The sequence below is a fragment of the Coloeus monedula genome, assembly GCF_965178545.1.
Source record: "Coloeus monedula genome assembly, chromosome: 6".
Lineage (NCBI taxonomy): Eukaryota > Metazoa > Chordata > Aves > Passeriformes > Corvidae > Coloeus > Coloeus monedula.
In genome coordinates this window covers 50,180,947-50,201,361 of record NC_138786.1, presented here as the reverse complement: position 1 = coordinate 50,201,361, position 20,415 = coordinate 50,180,947, and the positions used below count along the sequence as shown (strand labels likewise).

Sequence of the window (20,415 nt, the reverse complement as noted above, 5' to 3'; positions counted from 1 at the left end):
CTAGTATATTGTAAACAATGGTACTTGCTGAATATATAGTGAGAATAAGTGTAGGTTTAAACTTTGTTTTTTGGCCTCAGACTTTATTTTTTTTTTAAAGAAGCTGAAAAGTCTCATTAATTATGTTTAAATTTTGTTTAGAGATACTACTTGTTTAGAGTTTCTATTTAGATATTTCAGTAGAAACTAAAATGATGCAGCATATCCAAATATGAAATAATATGCAAATCTAATTGTTGAATATTGATTTCATGATTTTTTTTATCATTATTATCTTCTGGGCATCTTTATCACCGTAGTTTCCAATGAGCCTCGGTAGCCACAATAAAGATGTTGTAGCAGTCTGGTTTCAAATTTAATATTCTGCCTGTAATACAAGAATGTCACTGTCCTTGAAAGGCTTGTGAATTCATCTTGCTGTATATTTGAGGTTTTGTATTTTAACTTGATCTGGAGGATGACTTGGTTAAAATGCCAGTCTAGACATAAGGTAGTACAATCTTTGTATACAGAGGAACTCAGTTTCTGCTGATGTAGAATACCACATAGGAGACTAGATGCTAAAAAGCCAAATTATCAAACTTAATTGTTAGGTGTTTTGAATTAAGAAATTGTCATTTGTAGCACTACTGTTGTACAGAGCTTTATTTTCTATTACATACGGAAGACCCTAAGTCCTCCATTTAATTTAAATGTTTATCTTGTAGAGGGAATTTCACAGATTGTAGATTGACTTTATTCATCTTTGTCTTAAAGCACGTTTCTCATTCAGCATTTGAGTTAGCTAGATAAATGATTTCTACAACAAAAAAAACCCTCCTAAACCAAAAATCTCAAGTGCACTATTTAACTGTTTATCTCCTGACCATGTTAGAACATGAAGAACTTAACAAAAGCTTTACTGTAATGCCAAAATATTATTTTTTTTTAGATATCGAAATTTTGATCAGCCTCATCGATTCTACGTAGCTGATGTATACACTGATCTTACTCCACTCAGTAAATTCCCTTCCCCTGAATATGAAACTTTTGCAGAATATTATAAAACAAAGTACAATCTTGACCTTACCAATCTTAACCAGCCACTGCTGGATGTGGACCACACATCTTCAAGGTAACAACAGTCATAGTTGTGTCTGATGTTTGTAGTTTGACAGTAAAGTGCCTTTTTTTCCTTTAAAATATGGGGTAAAGCTGAGGGCTTGTGTCTTCCAAAAATAATTACTGTTTTTTTTCTTGAGAGGTGCTTGTGTAACAAGAACTATAAATTGTGTCCATTTTTTCCTAGAGGTAATGGTGCTGCCACTTCACAGTGCATTGAGTACTAAGAAACTTTAGAAAGCTGAGGGTAGCAAGTTCTATTCATTAATTATGTACTTACATCACAGTATTTTCACATGGTTTTTAGACTTAATCTTTTGACTCCTCGCCATTTGAATCAGAAGGGAAAAGCACTTCCACTAAGCAGTGCTGAGAAGAGGAAAGCAAAGTGGGAAAGTTTGCAGAATAAACAGGTAAAAACAGAAGCATCTAGTTCAAGTGGACTCTCTTAATAGTGATTTGGTGGCTACCTTTACAAGGAAAATTCTTTTCTTTCCCCCTCCTCTCCCAGATACTGGTTCCTGAGCTCTGTGCTATACATCCTATTCCAGCATCATTGTGGAGAAAAGCAGTTTGCCTTCCCAGCATACTTTACCGCCTGCACTGCCTTTTGACAGCAGAGGAACTAAGAGCTCAAACAGCCACTGATGCTGGTGTAGGGGTTAAATCACTTCCTGCAGATTTCAGGCATGTATTTTTTCAATAGGTATTTTTCAATATGATATCTGACTTATAAGGTGGAAACTTAACTATTACTGCATGAATTACAAAACTGGTAACTCTTGTTTAACTCGTGTCACTTCTCAGGGAAACACAGTTTAAAAATACTTGATTGAGTGGTGAACTTACATGTTGCAGTCACTGTACTTTTCAGAAAGCTGTGGCTCTTTTTAAACGTGTATGTTCACATAGAGTCTTCTCGTTCTGTGCTAATATTTTTTGGTAACAAACCTCATGTGTGTCTTGACAGATATCCTAACTTGGACTTTGGATGGAAGAAGTCTATTGACAGCAAGTCCTTCATCTCTCTTCCCAACTCCTCTGTAGTAGAGAATGAAAATTACTGTAAGCACAGCACAATTGTAGTCCCTGAAAATGCTGCACATCAAGGTGCTAATAGAACCTCTTCTGCAGAAAACCATGACCAAATGTCTGTGAGTTACAGAACATTGCTCAATGAGTCACCCAGTAAACTCCAAATTGATGTCTCGGTAGAACTTGCAGCAATTAATGGTGTTTCCTATAATAAAAATCTTGCCAATGGCAATTGTGATTTAGTTAACAGAGACTTTTGCCAAGGAAATCAGCTGAATTACTGCAGGCAGGAAATACCTGTACAACCAACTACCTCATATCCCATTCAGAATTTATACAACAGTGAGAACCAGCCCAAGCCCAGCAATGAATGTACTCTACCGAGTAATAAATACCTTGATGGAAATGCTAACAGATCTACCTCAGATGGATGCCCCAAGATGGCAGTGACCACCAGTACTTCAAAAGCTATTAATCTTTCAAAAGACAGAGCAGATTCTGAAAAGAGCCCTTGCAGTGGGTACTCCTCAAAAACTCTCGGTCCTAATCCTGGTCTCATTCTTCAAGCTTTGACTCTTTCAAATGCTAGTGATGGGTTTAACCTGGAGCGGCTAGAAATGCTTGGCGATTCATTTTTAAAGCATGCCATCACTACATACTTGTTTTGCACTTACCCTGATGCTCACGAGGGACGCCTATCATACATGAGAAGTAAAAAAGTGAGTACTAACAATCTAGTCATACTGTGTAAAAAGCATGCTGTAACAAGCCATATATATGAATTTTTTGCTGGAAGGTTGAATGGAAACAGGTTGATTTAATTCCACAGCTTTGTTCATTATACATTGAGTATCATGCATATTAGTAATAAAAATACGGGACTGTGGGCTTAATGTTGCCATAACTGTGATTGATTAAAACTGTTCTCTGCAGTTCAATTTGACATCTAAACCAGTTGATTACGAACCTAAGAAAAGATGAGATTGAATAGAACTAAAAGTTCTGGGTTGGTGAGAATATTTGGTGCACTGAACTCTAGAGCTGTATTGAGTAGAAGCTCTTTAATGGGAATGCTTGAATGAAGGACAGATTGAGTTCTCAGCACAGAGCTTTAGGTTGCACCTTTACTTGATCTTTCCTTTGTTTCCTCAAGAAGATACTTCCCTTGCAATTTTTAGCATCTTACTTAAAAATGAAACAACAAAAAAATCTTACAGAACTGTTGCAACAAAACTTGTGAAAGTATTTTACAGTAAATGTTAACAGTAGGGAGCAGAGTCTTCAGTTCTGCTGCTGCTGGAATAATCAGTCATGTGAAAACTTTTGTTTGTTTTGTTTTTTTCTTCCACATGATGTGATAACTTCAATTAAGTGCCAAGGCATTCATTGTCTACCTCTAATAAAATGCATCACTCTGAAAATGAAATGATTGTATAGTGTAATCTTGGAAAACAAGGAGGGCTAAATAAGTTGCACTGTTCAAATAAAAGAAGTGATTGAATATTCAAGTTCAAATTTCAAGACTTTAAAACATGCAAAATGCGTTTAAAAGGAGAAAAAGATCAGTAGTTGATAGTTAAAAAGGAAAAGGAAATACATTTGTATCTGAGAATGCTTTTTTCCCTTCCCTTTAAAATACTTAAAGTGATTTTAGAGGCTATCAAAATAACATCTGGATTATGACTTAGTAGGTGTTATACGGAACTGTTTTAACACTGTCTACTGCTGAGGTTTAGGTCAGTCTACCTATAAATAAGAACTTTTCATTCCAAATGTAGTCTAAATGATGATTATTTATACTGGTAATAAATGACACTTGTACAGGTTCTATTTACTATTATTTTAAAAGTAGCAATCCATTTGTTTTGCGAGGGGAATGTAATATATTAGATTTCTTTAACTGAAACAGTCACACCTAATATGCTTGGCCTCAAAATAAAAAAAGGGAAGATGTGTATCTTGCTTTGAGTTGTTTCTACTGTATTACAAAAGCTGAACTCCCTTTTGAGAACTGGAGAAAATGCATAATAGAACAAGATCCAGCTTGACACATAACATTTTTTGCTCCTTTTGCATTTTAGCCTATTTGTGTAAATGTATGTCCAGAGGTTTATCAGAATATTCTTCTTCAAGGTCAGCAACTGTAACTTGTATCGCCTTGGAAAAAAGAAAGGACTGCCGAGTCGCATGGTGGTGTCGATTTTTGATCCCCCAGTCAATTGGCTTCCTCCTGGTTACGTAGTAAATCAGGACAAGAGCAACACTGACAAGTGGGAGAAAGATGAAATGGTATGAATTTATTTAACTGTGTTGACAAGTAGTTACTTGTGTGTCTGTATTCTTTCACCCCTACCTCATCCCACTACCCCCAGTTATTTTACTGTTTTCAGGAAAAAAAAGGTAAATCTGTATAATTTTTTTCTTTCTAAAACTTCTCTGTAAGAAAATGAGAAGAAGACTGATTCTAACCAGAACCTGAAGTAAGGAAATTCTTTGCACATCATCCAGTAATGAGCGTAAATATTAATGGAGAAGCAGAGAAGAAAAGCTTTTCTGCTGACAGTTAGCCTGCTCCCAGGAGTTTTTCAGAAGTTTCTGTTGGAAGTTTTAAATGGTATTATCATCACTGCTTTAGCTGTAATATGTTCAGGCAGAACACTCTCTGCTTTGTAATAAAGAACGAGTTCGCCTTTATGGAATATATGAAAAAGAGTTTGTTTTTCATAGTGCTGAGGCAGATTGAAGAGTAGAACTGGCTTGAGAAAATGTTTGATATTGATGGCTGGTAGCTACACCATGGGTATGACTGAGAGCTGCTCCTCATGTAAAATACAGTGCTGGCTTAGGCGCGCTCTCACTGTCTGACACCCTCAGTCTTACCACCAAATGCTTCACAATGACATATCTTAGTGAGGAAAGATTCACACTATTTTCTGACATGCTGGGAGTAGAAGGGCATGTTCAGAAATACCAGTGATCACAGCAGTCAGTAACATGACCTTGAAGTGTTTCAGACTGGTTTGGAGTTCAGGGGAAGGAGGTGGAGGGACATCTTTCTTTTTTCCATTCTGGAGACCACACTCAGACTGTAGAACCACCAGAGGGCACATGAGAGGACTCTTAGGTGGATGTACTGTGCAAATAAATGTTTATTGCAGAATAAAACAACCTGATTATTGTGGTTCTGTTTTGTGCCAAGATTTCATTTAAAAAAGACTCCTGCTATACCTTTCTGGCAAATGAGATAGTATGTTTGGGACTGGAGCTAATTGTTGGTTTTTAAAATGTTACAGTTTTCCACAACTTTTCAGTGGCCTCTTCCTCTTTGATAGTCACTGTTAATTTGTAAATAAAACACACAGTTTCAGACCAAAATGCTGAGAGTAATGCAACTAAATAGTAGTGGGGGGGAGGTTATGCCAAGTAGATATTTTGTTTCCTTGGATGTAAATTTCATTCTCCATCCATGGGCTGATGGTCTATAACTGAAAATGGAAATCTCATTATGACAAATAATTGCTAAAAGATTGTAGTCAAATGTTATTACTTATTAAGCTTTGTTAAGGGAAGAATCTTTCTTCGTTCATTTTATCAAATGGCTAATCTTCAAGAAAGCATGAAAAAAAGCACTTAACGTGTATTTTTCTTCACCTTTTATTATTTCTTTGCAATAACTTCCTGAAAATTAGTCGGGTATTATTTAAGAAAAATTCTTTCTTCTGGGGTTCATCGTTGATTAATTTTTTAAATTCTAATGACAAAAAAATCAATTGTCAGAATGGCTGTCTTCTTTAGCCACTGCTCATCCGTATCCCTTCGAGGTTTTTTTCTAATGTACAAGAAGTAATGTACAGACAATATTAGAACAGTTCATGTAGCTGTCCTGCTACTTAAAATTTTTTTTAAGAAACTTGTGAATGAAATTACAGTAAAAATTTATATTTTGTTACATCTTTGTAAAAGCAGATGCCAAAATCTGTTTTGGAGCATTCGTATAGACATGCCTCATTCAGACAGTTTTTTTTCAGTTGTAAATGTGACAGGTGGTGTGTATCAAGAAAAAAAGCAGTACTTGCCTTTGTTGGGACTGATTAAATTAATCTTGAGTATTATATTACTACAGGTATACAAAATAACTGCCTTAAATCCAGTTTTGATTTCTCTCTCTGATCAATTTAAGTTACAGAAGTCCCTTCTGTGTGTGAGTGAGATGGGTAATTACAGCAGTAGAAAGTCTTTCAGCAGATTGTCTAAACTAAGAACTTCCATAGCCACTTTTTTTTCCTCTCCTCTCTTTACTAAACTTGACTAAGCCTGGTCCATCCCGATGAGGAACATTGAGATCTGTTTGATCCTTAGAGAGTTTTTAAGTGCTGCCTAGAGCCCCTTATGGCTGCCCCCATCCACACCTCTGGATGGGTGTGCATTTTGCCAAAAGGGAAGAGTCCCCCATGGTAGCATCTGGTTCACAGATTTGCAAGATTTAGTGACTGAGCCCTACAATATGACATACATAGGTTCAGGGCAGATAAAGGCTATTTCACTTGATTCAAAATGTTGTTGGCTTTCAGGACCTAGTCCAGGAAAGTGCTTTGAATCTGATCTTGCTCCTATCAAATTCAGTGGCAGAATTCCCGCTGACATCAGTGTTGCTGTGTTGAGCCTGTTAATAGTCCTTTTGATGTTAGGAAGACTACTAGTGCATTTAGCTAATATGTTTAAGTGCTTTCCTGGATAGGAGCCATGGCAAATTGTAAAGCATTATATAATTTGGGAATATTTGTGTTCACTTTGTAATTTATGTCAGTCCATACCAATTTGTTCAATATGAGCAGGGAAAAGACATGAGACATCGTTAATTTTGCTGTTGTGGATGTGTATGTAAGTATTAGAAAATTGGTGACAATTTTGCCTTTTATTAGTTAGGGCTAGAAGCATAGCCTGTTAAAAAAAAAAAAAAAGACTGAAAAAAACCCCCACCTAATGAGTTTTCCGTGTAGAAAGAATCTTCAAAATTGCATTGATTCAACATTTGTAATAGTCTTATTTAGCAGCTAGAGAGAAGGATGGACCCGGAACTTTCTTGTACTTCTCTAAAATTCGTTAATTTAGAATTTTCTATTGTTTGCTTTGGTGTGCAGGTATATAATGTTCAGTGGATATAAAGTTCATTGTGTGTGCATCACATTCAAGCACAAGCACAGGTTCCTATGAAATGCAGCATGTGTTATGTGTAGAACACATGCTATTGTAGCTTAGTAACAGAGAGTTTGTATTCCAGGACAATTATTCTAGTCTTGGAACGCTAGTGTAAGTTGAGGTTGTACTGTGCATCTGATCGGACAATGTAATTATTTAGGAACATAAAAAAATCAGTCTTATTATTAGCAGACACTTCTCAAATCCTGCTTTTCTAATCTTTCTGAAGTAAAAGTGTCTCATTTCCCTCTTCAGCACCATTTTTTTGTGTTCTTTCATAGACAAAGGAAAACATGTTGGCTAATGGTAAACTTGATGATTATAATGATGATGAAGAGAATGAAGACCTAATGTGGAGGTTGCCCAAGGAAGAAACAGACTTTGAAGATGATTTTCTGGAGTATGATCAGGAGCATATCAAATTCATTGATAATATGTTAATGGGATCAGGGGCTTTTGTGAAGAAAATTTCACTCTCACACTTTTCAACCACTGATTCAAGCTATGAATGGAAAGCACCCAAAAAGTCATCCATGGGTAATGTTCAGTGTTCATCAGATTTTGATGATTTTGACTATAGCTCTTGGGATGCTATGTGCTATCTGGATCCTAGCAAGGCTGTTGAAGAAGATGATTTTGTAGTGGGCTTCTGGAATCCATCAGAAGAAAACTGTGGTGTTGATGCAGGAAAACAGTCAATCTCCTATGACTTGCATACGGAGCAGTGTATTGCTGACAAGAGCATTGCAGACTGTGTGGAAGCCCTGTTGGGCTGCTATCTGACCAGCTGTGGTGAAAGAGCTGCTCAGCTTTTCCTGTGTTCATTGGGGCTGAAGGTGCTCCCTGTAATTAAAAAGACTGATTGGGAAGGCACTTCGTGTGCTACCGGAGAGAACTCTAACAGTGAGCAGAAAAACCTTTCACCAAATTCTGTTTCTGCTTCTGTAGCTAATTCAGAGCCTTCTCTGTGTAAAGACCTGGAGTATGGCTGTTTGAAGATTCCACCAAGGTGTATGTTTGATCACCCAGATGCTGAAAAAACCCTAAATCACCTTATTTCTGGTTTTGAAAACTTTGAGAAGAAAATAAATTACAGTTTTAAGAACAAGGCTTATCTTCTTCAGGCATTTACTCATGCCTCTTACCATTATAATACCATTACTGGTAAGTTGTTTTCAAAAAGCTCTATAGTTTTTTCCCCATATTGCAAAAGCAAGAGTAGTAGTATCTTGTGTTCCCATATATATATAGACTTTTTAGACATTGCATGTTAGAATAGTCTTGGCATACAATATCTTAAAAAACAGTATTTTGCTTGCTATTTAGAGGGGGATACTTGTTCAATTTGTATCTCGGTGGTTATTCATATTTTGACTTCATGCAGATAGAATATATTTACTGAGGCCTCACCAAGTTTCAAGAAACAGCATCTATGATAAATGTCCTATCACCAGCTGTATATGACTGACATCAGATCCTCATTTAATGGAAATGAGTTCTTGTAGAACTTTGGAAAATTGCCATATACTTCAGGAAATAGCAGTCGTATTTTGCAAATATATTTAGCAAATCTGTTCTGTAATTGAATCCCAAGAATGTTACACTTTGTACTTCTCAGGATGAACTGTAGACTACAGCTTTTATTAGTTGAATAATCTATAGGATTGCAGAATGGGGAGACTTCCCTTTGAAGCTGTGAATTCAAAGTCTTAATTTAAGTCTAGGCATTTTATTGAGTAAATATTTGGAGTCAGAGTTTGAAGTAATTGACTAAATCAGACTAAATATTAGTTTCAGATTAACGTTTAATGTTTCTGTACATGATCTCATAAAAGATTTTACAGCAGTAGACATTTGTGTTTCTGTGATCTTTAAATTGCTCTTGCTTATACTAATTAATGTAATATTTGTTCATTCTAAAACTTTGCATATTTTCCTACAATAATATGCAATCAGAAGCAAGCCATGGTAAAATTTCAACCCTATTTGTAGTGATTGGCAAATTTCTTTGCAGTCAGCAGTCTGAATTTTTCCCCATAGTGAATTGGTCCCTTATTCCAAGGAGTGAGAAAGCTCTGCTTTCATTAAAGAAATAAGTAATTCTGAAATGCTGCTACACTGGGAAACAGTTCTGACAAAACACAGAAGCACTCCTTTGGTTTTTCATTGTAGGTGATATTACCCACATGTGTATTTACTTTTTACAAATATTTCACAAAATGTATTGAAGGTAGATGATTCCTTCATTTTGATACATACATAAATATCTGTATACACTACCAAAAACCTTGAGGCATAGTGTCTGGTTGAAATTACATTGTTGAAACTGTAGGAAAACTTTTGATTTCATTTTTTTTTACCAAGTGAGACAACTGTGAACAGCTGTTACCTGTAACTTTTTCTCTTTAAGGAGTAGCTAGCAGTTGAGATCTGGCAGTATCTTAGGTTCGGCTGCTATAAAAGCAACTTAGTGCTAGTCATTTCACTCTCATGGTAACTTCTGTAGTAGTTTGTCTTCTTCCTTCTCAACCTACCTACCCCTATTTGCATTCAGGAGAGTTTTTGCTTTTGTTTGTATTCTAAAAATAGATGTTCTTAGCTCTCTCTTCCTGTGGCCCCTGTCAATTGTCAAAAAAGCAAAGGCTTGACAATTTTAATTTCCAGTTTAAAAGACATATTCTAAATAGGGATCTTTGTTAAAGGTGTCTTAACATGTGGCAAATCAGACAAAAAACTCAGATTTTGTGTTCCCCTGATCTTAATACATTGATTTTTGTATTGTTTTTACTTTTTAGTTTTAATTGTTACAGTTCTCAGATCAGCCTGCTGGCAGAATCTCTTAATTTTACTTTTTGATGTTTCTCAGCACGTGAAGATCTTGAGTAAAAGTATTAATTGATTATAAACACAGCTGTTTTTCTAGCCTGGCAAATTAACATTTTGTTCAATATTGGCTTTATTACTAGATACAGGTCCTGTTTTTCTTGATTTCTTTTTTTTTTTAGTAATTCATCAGCAGTTTCTTTAAACACAAGGATACTTCTTTTAAAAAACAGATTGTCTTCCCTGAGCATTGGTTAGTTTGTGGAATTTACATGGCAGTCTACCAAACTTCTTATCCAGAAAGCCTGGAAAGAATGTGTGTGTTAAACTTAATTGTGTTGTTGTACATTCTTTTATTTCCAATGCTTTAAGATTGTTACCAGCGCTTAGAATTCCTGGGAGATGCAATTTTGGACTACCTCATAACCAAGCACCTTTACGAAGACCCACGGCAACACTCTCCAGGAGTTCTTACTGACCTACGATCTGCTCTAGTCAATAATACCATTTTTGCATCATTAGCTGTAAAGTATGACTACCACAAGTACTTCAAAGCTGTCTCTCCTGAACTGTTTCATGTTATTGATGACTTTGTGCAGTTTCAAATGGAAAAGAATGAAATGCAAGGAATGGATTCTGAGGTTAGTGGAAGTAGAAGAAATGTGTTCAGTATATGATTTGAAGCATGTCACTGGATTTCTTAGCATTTTTGTAATGTTTTATGCACACAGCAGCCAAAGAAGCAGCTCCCAGTAATGAAGGATGCAATATGCAAAGTAAAATACAGCCTTCAGGAAGTATAAAATCAATTAGAACTTACAGAAATTAATTAATTTGAAAGCAGTTTGCCTCTAGGTTTCTCTGTGGCCCTTGATTTTAGTAGTTGTCTTGCTCTTGTGATGTTAGAACAATGTGGGACACAGACATACACATTTAGCTTGCTGCTTTCACCAGCTGATAGGAAGCACTACTGCAACATAAAATTGTGATGAAAAGTTGCCAAATCACATGGTGCTGACTCAGGGTAAGGTATCCATACAACACCGTGAACAAAGCTACCTTGGCACAATGCTGGGACGATTAAATGTAGTACACTGACAAGAGATTTCTGCTTGCTTTCTTACGATTTTTACTGGAGGAGATGTTACTGCTCTTTAATCAAGTATGTCTGACATGCTCCTAAAGGCCTTATATCTGCTAGCCACGGAAACATTGTATGCATCTTTCAAGTAAGCCACTTGAAAAATAGTTTCACTGAAGACCTGCAAACACAGGTCATCTCTTGTGCTGTGCAGGAAAGCTGATGATAATGAACCTCTGTTTTCTGGAGAATGTGGTAAAAGTAATTCATTTACATAAGCTGGTTAGGACATCTCTGGGACCAAGGGCCTTGTGAGTTAAATTCTAGTCAGGATCTGGAAGAGATAGACTTCTCATTTTCCTTCTTTAAAAGTGTTACCCAGCAGATGTCCATAATAATTTGTCTTCTGAAAAACTGACCAGTCTCTTAAAAAATATTCTGTCTGACAATATGCCAGCACTAAATAAGCATGTTATTTTTGTATTTAGTAATTTTTCTTTCCAGTAGACAATTTAAAACTTTAGGAATCAAAATACTTCAGTCATATATATGTGCTTACAGCCCTTGCACTCTGTTGCAGAGTGAAAACCATGTTTTATGGGAAAAATTCCATAAAGATTGAAAAAGAAATTTGTCACTGAAGTTGAGATAATATAAATTACTTTACATTAGAGGATCAAGCTCTTATCTCTCTTGTTTTCTCTACAATATGAGTGAAAAGACTAGGAACTTACTTTAAGAGCTTTTAGTGGTATTTTTTACTTTGTTCAGTTTTTCCTAGTATGCAAAAAGAAACTTTTACCAAAGTTGAAACCAAATTGTGTGATAGCTGTTTCAAATAAAATCCTTGTTTCACTCTCCCTACGCCTGCTCCCTATCTTGGTCTGGCACTGAATTACTGAAACTCTTATTTCATCACTTAATGTGAGAGTCTTTGTTTCTGCAGTTCATGCCAGCTGGACTGGTTTCCATGTGTGTCTCCACGTCATCTGCTCTTCTGTTTTTTCAAATCTCACTCATGAAACATCTGTCCCTTACCTTATAGCTCGTAGTTTCTCTCCTCTTCTGTTATTTTCAGTATAATGCAAAAGTGCTTCAGTTTACACTTGGTATGAAGTACACTATTCAAAACAGTTGAACTTGGTTTTTAACGTCAAAATTCCCATTTGGATTGCTGTATACATCAGGTCTGACTATTTGTTTGATTTATTTCAGGTAGAAATATTGGGTGGAACACGTTTATGAAGTATTATGGTCACTCTTAAGAGGACTGAATTGGATTTTAAACCCCAGATAGAGTGAGAGAGTAGCTGCTGGGGGAGAAGACTGACAGAAACTTATTTCTCTTTAGGCAGAGTAGCATAACGGTCAAAAACTTGGTTTCCAAGTTACTTTGTTTGTAGTTAGGGCAATGTATATTACATGTGTTTAAAGTATTTTAGTAAAAGGATTAGATTAGCTCAAGACCTTTAAGACATACACTGAAAGTTCATTTTTGATAATGAAAATAGACTATTGTCTTAAATTGGTAGCATAGAAGAAAACACTGCCTGCTGCACCTAAATACCTAAATGTGCCTGTTAGCTCAGTCTGGTGGTACCATTTTTCAGTTATTAATGTCTTATGTTACTAGTGCTTGTTTTGTGCTTGTCTTCAGGGGTAAATAAGGTAAGGAGAGGTACATGCAACTTTCATCCAGCGACTGGACTTAAAGATTTTAGGTGTCTCTTTTTGGGAGATACATCATGTGTGAACTCTTCCTTTGTTATGGGTAGCTTTTTAGTATTAACTGATAGAAGCCTGGTTCTGACTGGAAAAAACAGACCCATGGTGAAATCCTACAGAATTATCACAGAAAGAATTCACAAAGCATAAAAGTTCCTTGTACACAGTGGTGTTTGGGATTTTTTTTCCATATTTGAAAAATGATGTAACCAGCAGCTTGGTTTCACTGGGGAATAAAACAACAATTTTGCTGTGGAAGGCTGTCAATTAAAAACTTAGAGGAAGCAGCACAGGATATAGGATATAAAAGAGCTTACATTTCTGAAGATCTTTGTTTTACTGTAAGTGAAGCAATCGTTTCTCTCTTTCCCCATCCCCTTGTTTCTCCCTCCCACCCTTCTCCTTTTTTTTTAATTGCAAACAGCTCAGAAGATCTGAAGAAGATGAAGAAAAAGAGGAAGACATTGAAGTACCAAAGGCCATGGGGGATATATTTGAGTCCCTTGCTGGTGCCATTTATATGGATAGTGGAATGTCTTTGGAAATGGTTTGGCAAGTGTACTATCCAATGATGAGGCCACTAATAGGTATTGCCAGCTTTCAGAAAACTATTAATAATTAAGTGCCATCTGCTATAAAAAGAACAAAGCTAATTTTTGTTTTTCACTTTTTTTTCCAAATAGAAAAATTTTCTGCTAATGTGCCCCGTTCCCCAGTGCGAGAGCTGCTGGAGATGGAGCCAGAGACAGCCAAATTTAGGTAAGGATGTGCTTTCTTCCATACACACTGACAGAAAATGTTTCTAAGCTGTGCTTCATGAACTACTGAGAATTTTTAAATGTCACAAAGTACTTGTAATTTCTTTTGCACTAAGCAGCTAACATCATCCACTGTTCTTTATTATTTTTGCTTGCACAGCTTTCTGAGAAATGTAATGATTTCTGTTTAATGTTACTGCTTTAACTTCTGTAGAAAAAAGAATGTAGGTCTCTTATTTCACATTAACTTGCCTAGGCAGTAAGTAATTCTTGTGTATATTTTTGCAGTCCTGCAGAAAGAACTTACGATGGAAAGGTCAGAGTTACAGTGGAAGTTGTAGGAAAGGGAAAGTTTAAAGGTGTTGGCAGAAGCTACAGGATTGCCAAATCTGCAGCTGCAAGAAGAGCACTACGAAGCCTCAAAGCAAATCAACCTCAGGTCCCAAACAGCTGAGACTCCTCTTAAAAATAAATGAAATGGGGAAAAAAAAAACATACAAATAAAGCAAATTAAAAAAAAAAAGTTGATGTTGAGAGGAACAAATTGGAAGACAGAATTTAAAGTTTGTTTGATAACGGAATAGGTAACAAAACATTTAACATGTATAAAATTTTGGAACTAATTGTAGTTATAGTTTTTTGCGCAAACACAATCTTGTCTTCTTTCCTCACTTCTGCTTTGTTTAATCACGAGAGTGCTTTAATGATGACATTTAGCAAGTGTTCAGAATAATTGTTGTCAGGTCTTTTTGGTTTACTTTTCTTGTCAGTACAGCTTTGCTTAGTATTAGAAGGCCAGGGAGCTTATGCCTAATGCAGTTGCTAGATTTATATATAGTAATCTTGAAATTCTTCAATCTGTGCACTAGTGCCAGTCATAAAGCAGTTGATAAACTGTACTGGATGATTGGGTATAAGAAAGATTAAGTGTGCCAGTATTCTCCTTTTTATTTTCCTTTTTTTTCTCTCCATGTCATCTTCTTACATTAAGATGGCATTCCCAATCATTATTGCACTTATTTGTTAGGGACAGATATTAATTGAAATGGCTGGCATACTGGTAGAGTGAAACTTCGGTTTCCTTTTGCCACACAGTCTTGCATAAAAAAAGGTTCTTGCCTTAAAAATAAATAAACCCTCATTAATAATCTTTAATTTCTGATCTTTTTTGGAACAAACTGTTTTACATTCCCTTCATTTTGTTATGCATTTTACAATGATACAGCTCTATATTTACAGTACAACTCATTACTATAGCTGTGACTTATTACAGGATTATAATAGAAATTATATTCATATATATGTAATTAGGTTATTTTTAACAATTCTGAGGAGGTGGTTGGTCTACAGTTTTTTTTATACCATAAATGAAATATGGTCTTTGGCTAAAATTCCAATTTTACACAAACCTGCAAGCTAGATAGTTCCAATACTGGAAACAGCAACAAATAATTGCACAGTGCAAACTGTCACTAACAAAATAACCTTAGACATATCACACCTAAGATATGCTGCAGATTTTATAGTCAATTGGTTACGTATTTAACAAACAAAGCACCTTTACACTTAGAGATATTTCCACGTAAATTTCTTACTGTTTTTCAGAGTTGCATGCATATTTCATCTACCAAAGCTGTGCTGTTAAATAACATGAAAGTTGATGTTTGAGATATAACTGCCGTACTTTTGATACATCTGTGATTTAGGTCCTTAATTTAGAGAAACTAGCTCATTGGTCTACTGGGAGCGTGGGGGGAAATCATACTTTTATTTTTTAGGCTTTGCCTATACTTCTTTAATTAGGTTTTTGTAGGCACTCTTCACTTAAATACCTCAGTTCTTTTTTTCTCTTCTTTTCCTTTTTTATTTTTGCATGCATTGGGTTTTTTTCTGTTTTGGTGCTATGTTTATGTATTATGCTTGAAATTTTAATTTTTTGCACTGTAACTATAATACCTCTTAATTTACCTTTTAAAAAAAGCTGTGGGTCTTGTATTCCCACCAGTATCAGTAGAGGTTTGCTGCAATTTTGCCCTGTTAATTATGCTTGAAGTTTGAGAAAGCAGAGCAAGGTGTTTTAATGTTTTCCAGCACAATAGTTTGAACTTGATGCTGTGTCTTATGAATTAAATTACAAACAAATACTGTATTTCCTGCTTTTAAACCCTATTCCTTTCCTCACAAATGCACACTAAAACAAAACAAAAACTGTCAGCTCTTGCTTTCTTAACAAAAAAATTAAGTAAATGCCTTAGTGACAAGGGACAGATATTAAGCTTTTCTGAAATACAGTTTTCAAAAGTTCGTATATTTGCTATCTCAGTCACTTTTCAGTCTGTGAAAAGGACCATTCTTGAATTTGAAAGCTGCTTGTTACAGGAGTCAGACCAAGAATTAAAATACTAGCTTATAAAAAAGTCTAGTATTTGTTTGGTACTTCAGTCATGAAAATATAACAAGGAGGTATAAGAACTGCAAGTGTAAATGATATGGTGATACGGAACAATAAAAACATGCAGTCCAAATTCTTAAATGTAAATTGCTTTGCATTAGCTGCTTACAAAACTAAAAAAAAAAGTCACTGATTTAAGCTATAGCTCGCTCTTTGTGGTAGGACTGAAGTTTCTTAGTGAAAATGCATGATTACTGATGGCAACAATTCTGGCCAGACATCAATCAGCAGATTAAATCAGATCATCTAGAAAGTCTTAAGTAGTTTAATTGCATTATGAAAAACTAAAATTTCAGTTATTCTTTGAATGCCTAATTATACTGATTGTTATAAGGTTATAGATTCTCAGGGGTTTCAGGTAATTGTTAGCAGTGAAGTGGTTATGGAGTGTTTGGGTGCAGAGAAAATCAGCTGAACTTACTCTGTGTTTCAGAACAGTTTAATGATCACTTTGTTACTAGATAAAGCGTATGAATTGGACATCCGAAATGTGTAGTGGCTGACTATAAAGTAGTTTCTGCTGCTGATGCATTTTTAAATGCATTTTAAATGCCACGATTTTTTCCAGTGTGACCTCATTGAAATACTTTTTATCCTTTGAGACAGAAAATCCTTATTAGTTTCCATGTTATACATCTGTGTGTTTTACCCTACAGTTGATATGATTTTGATACTGGACAGTGTATGCTATTAAAGACCTAAATCTGAGCATTTGAAGGTTGGGATAGAAATCACTTGACATGCTGTAAGCACAAGTGTAAGCGGACTGTTGCAGCCCATCTTCAAAAGCAGCCACACAGGCTCATCATAAGTAGTGTGGGGGTTAATTGGCATGAACCTTGGGGTTTTTTATCTAAGTCCTGTTATACTGTACTTTTAAACAGTCCTCCTAACTATGCTGTGTTTTAATTTTTATGGCTTTTTTTTTTGCGCTGTTCTGTTCATGTAGCACAAATAAGCATTGCACTTGGTACCATGCTTTACCTCATTTCAAGGAAAAAATGCTTAACAGAGAGGAAAAATGTGGTTTGGCCTTGCTGCTGTTCTGATTTAATGACTTTGAAAAAGATAGTTTTTAATGCCTGCAATGTGTCATTTACTTGCACAACTTAAATAGGTCATTTGTAACGTCTGTGGCATTTTTACTGTATGTGGAAAAATACAACAAAGATGTGTAACACCTCTTGATTGTATTTTAAAGCTATTATTTTTCTACTACATCATTTTACTGTTATGTGAAGTAATTAACATTAGAATGACCTCTGACTGACACTCCAGTAATTATCTCTGAACAAACCAACATTTAACGCATATAATGTAGTTTTTGGGAGAAGACAGCCCCTAGTAATTTGTCAACCTTAACTAAATCTCTGTTCAGTCTGAATATTGAGTGCCCAGTAGTGACTTCTGAAGTGTTTGTTCAGCTTGATGCTGCTAAAGTCCATACAAAAAAAAGCCTACTATTTTTAAGTCTCATTACACAGTAGTTATGTTGCAACTGCCAAATACTGACCTTGAACAAGAACCAGTTTCGGTGCTGGGGAGGAATACAGTGGTGGCCCAGGGATGAGGTGCTGGATCCTCAGCTAGTGCAAATTGATGTAGTATCATTTTAGTAATGGAACTGCATTCATTTACATACCTGAAGATCTTGTGCTTGCATGTATGTTGCAGAGTTTCGTTTTTCCTCCTTGTGAGCAAATACAGAACCATCAACTGGAAAATGCGGGAGGTTTATGTTACTGCATATGACATAACATATGCTACATATTCTATGCATTTATCTGTACAGAAAATGAATTCTTAGTATCTCAGTCACAGTAGCATATGCAATCCGAAAATGACAAATAGCATCGTGGTCTGCTGTGATACTGCACTTGACTCTGACAGTATTCTGAGTTTGTTTTGGATGGGGTTCCCCGTGAACACATTCTTATGGAAATCTGTATTTTTTACATGAGTGAAGCAAGAAGCATTTTGATTTTTGGTACGTAATTACTGACATTGATCCTTTTTCAGTTGCTCTAATATTCAAGAAGTCAATTTCTTTTCTTTCATATTAGATTTTAAGCTTTAAACACTACAGTTCATGACCATCAAATGTAATCTAAATATCAGCTGTAACTCAATATGAATTATGTTAGCAAATATCTAGAGGTCATTGTAGTATACTCCACTAGCAGTTAAAATTAACTTCTATCAAAGCTAACTACATTTCTTAAAAATAAATTTCATCCAATAAAGTCCTTGGGGTTTTCCCTCTTTTATTTGAATGGCAACCACAGACTACTTTAATTGCTTTGTAGATGCACTCAGAATTTACTGCAGCAGCAAGTTAGGGAGAAAAATGTTTGTGAACAATAATTGGAAATTGCAGGCTTTTTTATTGTAAATAGTGTGACTGAAAAGATGGTTAAAATCAAGTAGAAAGAATAACAAATATAATTTGATGGACAATAAAATATTTACCATCACATGCTGCAGCTGTCTTTAAGGGACATAAAATGTAATTCATTCATACTGTAATCATGCTGCAGAAGTTTGCAATCTGCACCTTATGGATCACAATTACCTTTAATAGTTTTTTGTAATAATTGTAGCTGAGTATATCTCCAATAAAGTTATGGTCTGTTCACCTTGTATTGTTGTTTTGATATTTTTAAAATTCCTGTTTATCTCTCCATAAATCTTCTAGAGTTTACCAGAAAGTTGCTGTTCAGTCTAAATTTAAAAAAAATTGTGAAAACATTTGTGAAAACAATATTTCTTGACCTTGTTTAAAGATAAGTCTGCTTGTCTCCTTCCTCTGATGAATGAACTGTCTTCATAGCTATGTGAAGACTCTTGAGGGACACTCAGTTAAAAATGATGGTGTATGTGGTACAATTTGATCTCTGTGTTGACCATTATACCTGCAAAATGTCTGTTGGTGTGGGAGGCCCCAGAGCACAAGGGTTCTGTAACACAAGTTTGTATGACTGGCAGATGTTTTAAGAACAATATTGTTAATATAAGCTAATAGTCTCGGCATTAATAACAGGAATTTCATTATTTTTCTGTTTGTTTTCTGTTAGTATTTTGCATATCCTGAATATTGAAAGTGTGCTTGTACAGTTCTGACTGGCGCAGTAGTGTCATGTATCTTTCATGGAGACAAGTCAGACCTGTCAGACAAAGATCAGGAGTATTCCTTTCTGAAGACTTCACAATGCAGCAGTCGCTTGTTTGGCATCTGCAGTGGGCAACTTTTACTACATGTTTTGCCTTAAGTTATAGAGAAGAGCCTGCTGGGCTGCTGTTAGGCACGGTGATAGCTTTTTCTGGGATTTGGAGGAGTGGCCTTTAAGGGTAAGGCCCTTTAAGCTCCAGTGTGTAGTCTAGTAAGGGTAACACAGCCCCCACCTCCCCAGTTCTAGCAAGGGAGTCAAATAAGAAAGCTTTCTTTCCCAAAATTTTCTGCAGGAAAATTGGTCTGAAAATAATAGTAATAAAAATTAGTTGAAGATGCCATTATATCCTGTTAATTGTGGCAAAATGAGGTGAGGTATGGCTGCCTCAGCTTCATTAAAAAGTGGTCCATCCATTGCTGGGTAGCACTGTGAAACAAACTCAGTTTTCCAGAAAGTCAAGGTATAAAATCAGTAGAGGTTCTGCTTCAAAGGCAGGTGGCCACGTATTTTGTCTGTGAACTTGCTTTGTATCCGTTCCAGTCCTGCATCCAAGTCATTAATGAAGACGTTGAAGAGCAGAGGGCTGATGATGGAGCCCTGTGGAACCCCACTAGTGACAGGTCCTCAGTCTGATGTCACCCCATTCACTGTAACCCTTTGTGCCTGACCCGTGAGCCAGTTGCTCACCCATCCCATGATGTGTTTATCCAGGTGGGGGCTGGACATTTTGTCCAGGAGGATGCTGTGAGAGACGATATTGAAAGCTTTATGAAATCCAAACCAATTACATCTACTGCCTTTCCTGTATCAGCTAGGTGAGTTACCTTGCCGTAAGAGGAGGTCAGGTTTGATAAGCAGAACTTTCCTCTCATGAAGCCGTGACCAATGACTGCATTGTCTTTCAGGTGTTTTTCAGTACCTCCCTGAGTATCTCCGTAACTTTACCAGGCAATGAAGTGAGACTGACAGGCCTGTAGTTTCCAGGGTCCTCTTTGCCCCTCTTGAAAATCAGGACAAGGTTTACCAGCTTTCAGTCAGCTGGGAGTTCTCCAGATTTCCAAGACTGCTCAA

General features: G+C 36.0%; 1 protein-coding gene across 2 annotated transcripts in view; it reads left to right on the top strand.

Annotated features, from left to right (window-relative positions):
- The window catches only part of DICER1 (dicer 1, ribonuclease III), a 67,612-nt gene extending 48,830 nt beyond the window's left edge, over positions 1-18,782 (top strand). For both annotated transcript variants that reach the window (XM_082283970.1, XM_082283969.1), the window contains exons 20-29: positions 932-1,114; positions 1,409-1,514; positions 1,613-1,788; positions 2,072-2,855; positions 4,270-4,425; positions 7,617-8,499; positions 10,531-10,799; positions 13,389-13,551; positions 13,648-13,723; positions 14,011-18,782. In XM_082283970.1, the coding sequence (XP_082140096.1) occupies positions 932-1,114; positions 1,409-1,514; positions 1,613-1,788; positions 2,072-2,855; positions 4,270-4,425; positions 7,617-8,499; positions 10,531-10,799; positions 13,389-13,551; positions 13,648-13,723; positions 14,011-14,176 (2,962 nt within the window). In that variant the 3' untranslated portion in view covers positions 14,177-18,782. The remainder of the gene's footprint in view (positions 1-931; positions 1,115-1,408; positions 1,515-1,612; positions 1,789-2,071; positions 2,856-4,269; positions 4,426-7,616; positions 8,500-10,530; positions 10,800-13,388; positions 13,552-13,647; positions 13,724-14,010) is intronic.
- Positions 18,783-20,415: the final 1,633 nt, after the last annotated feature.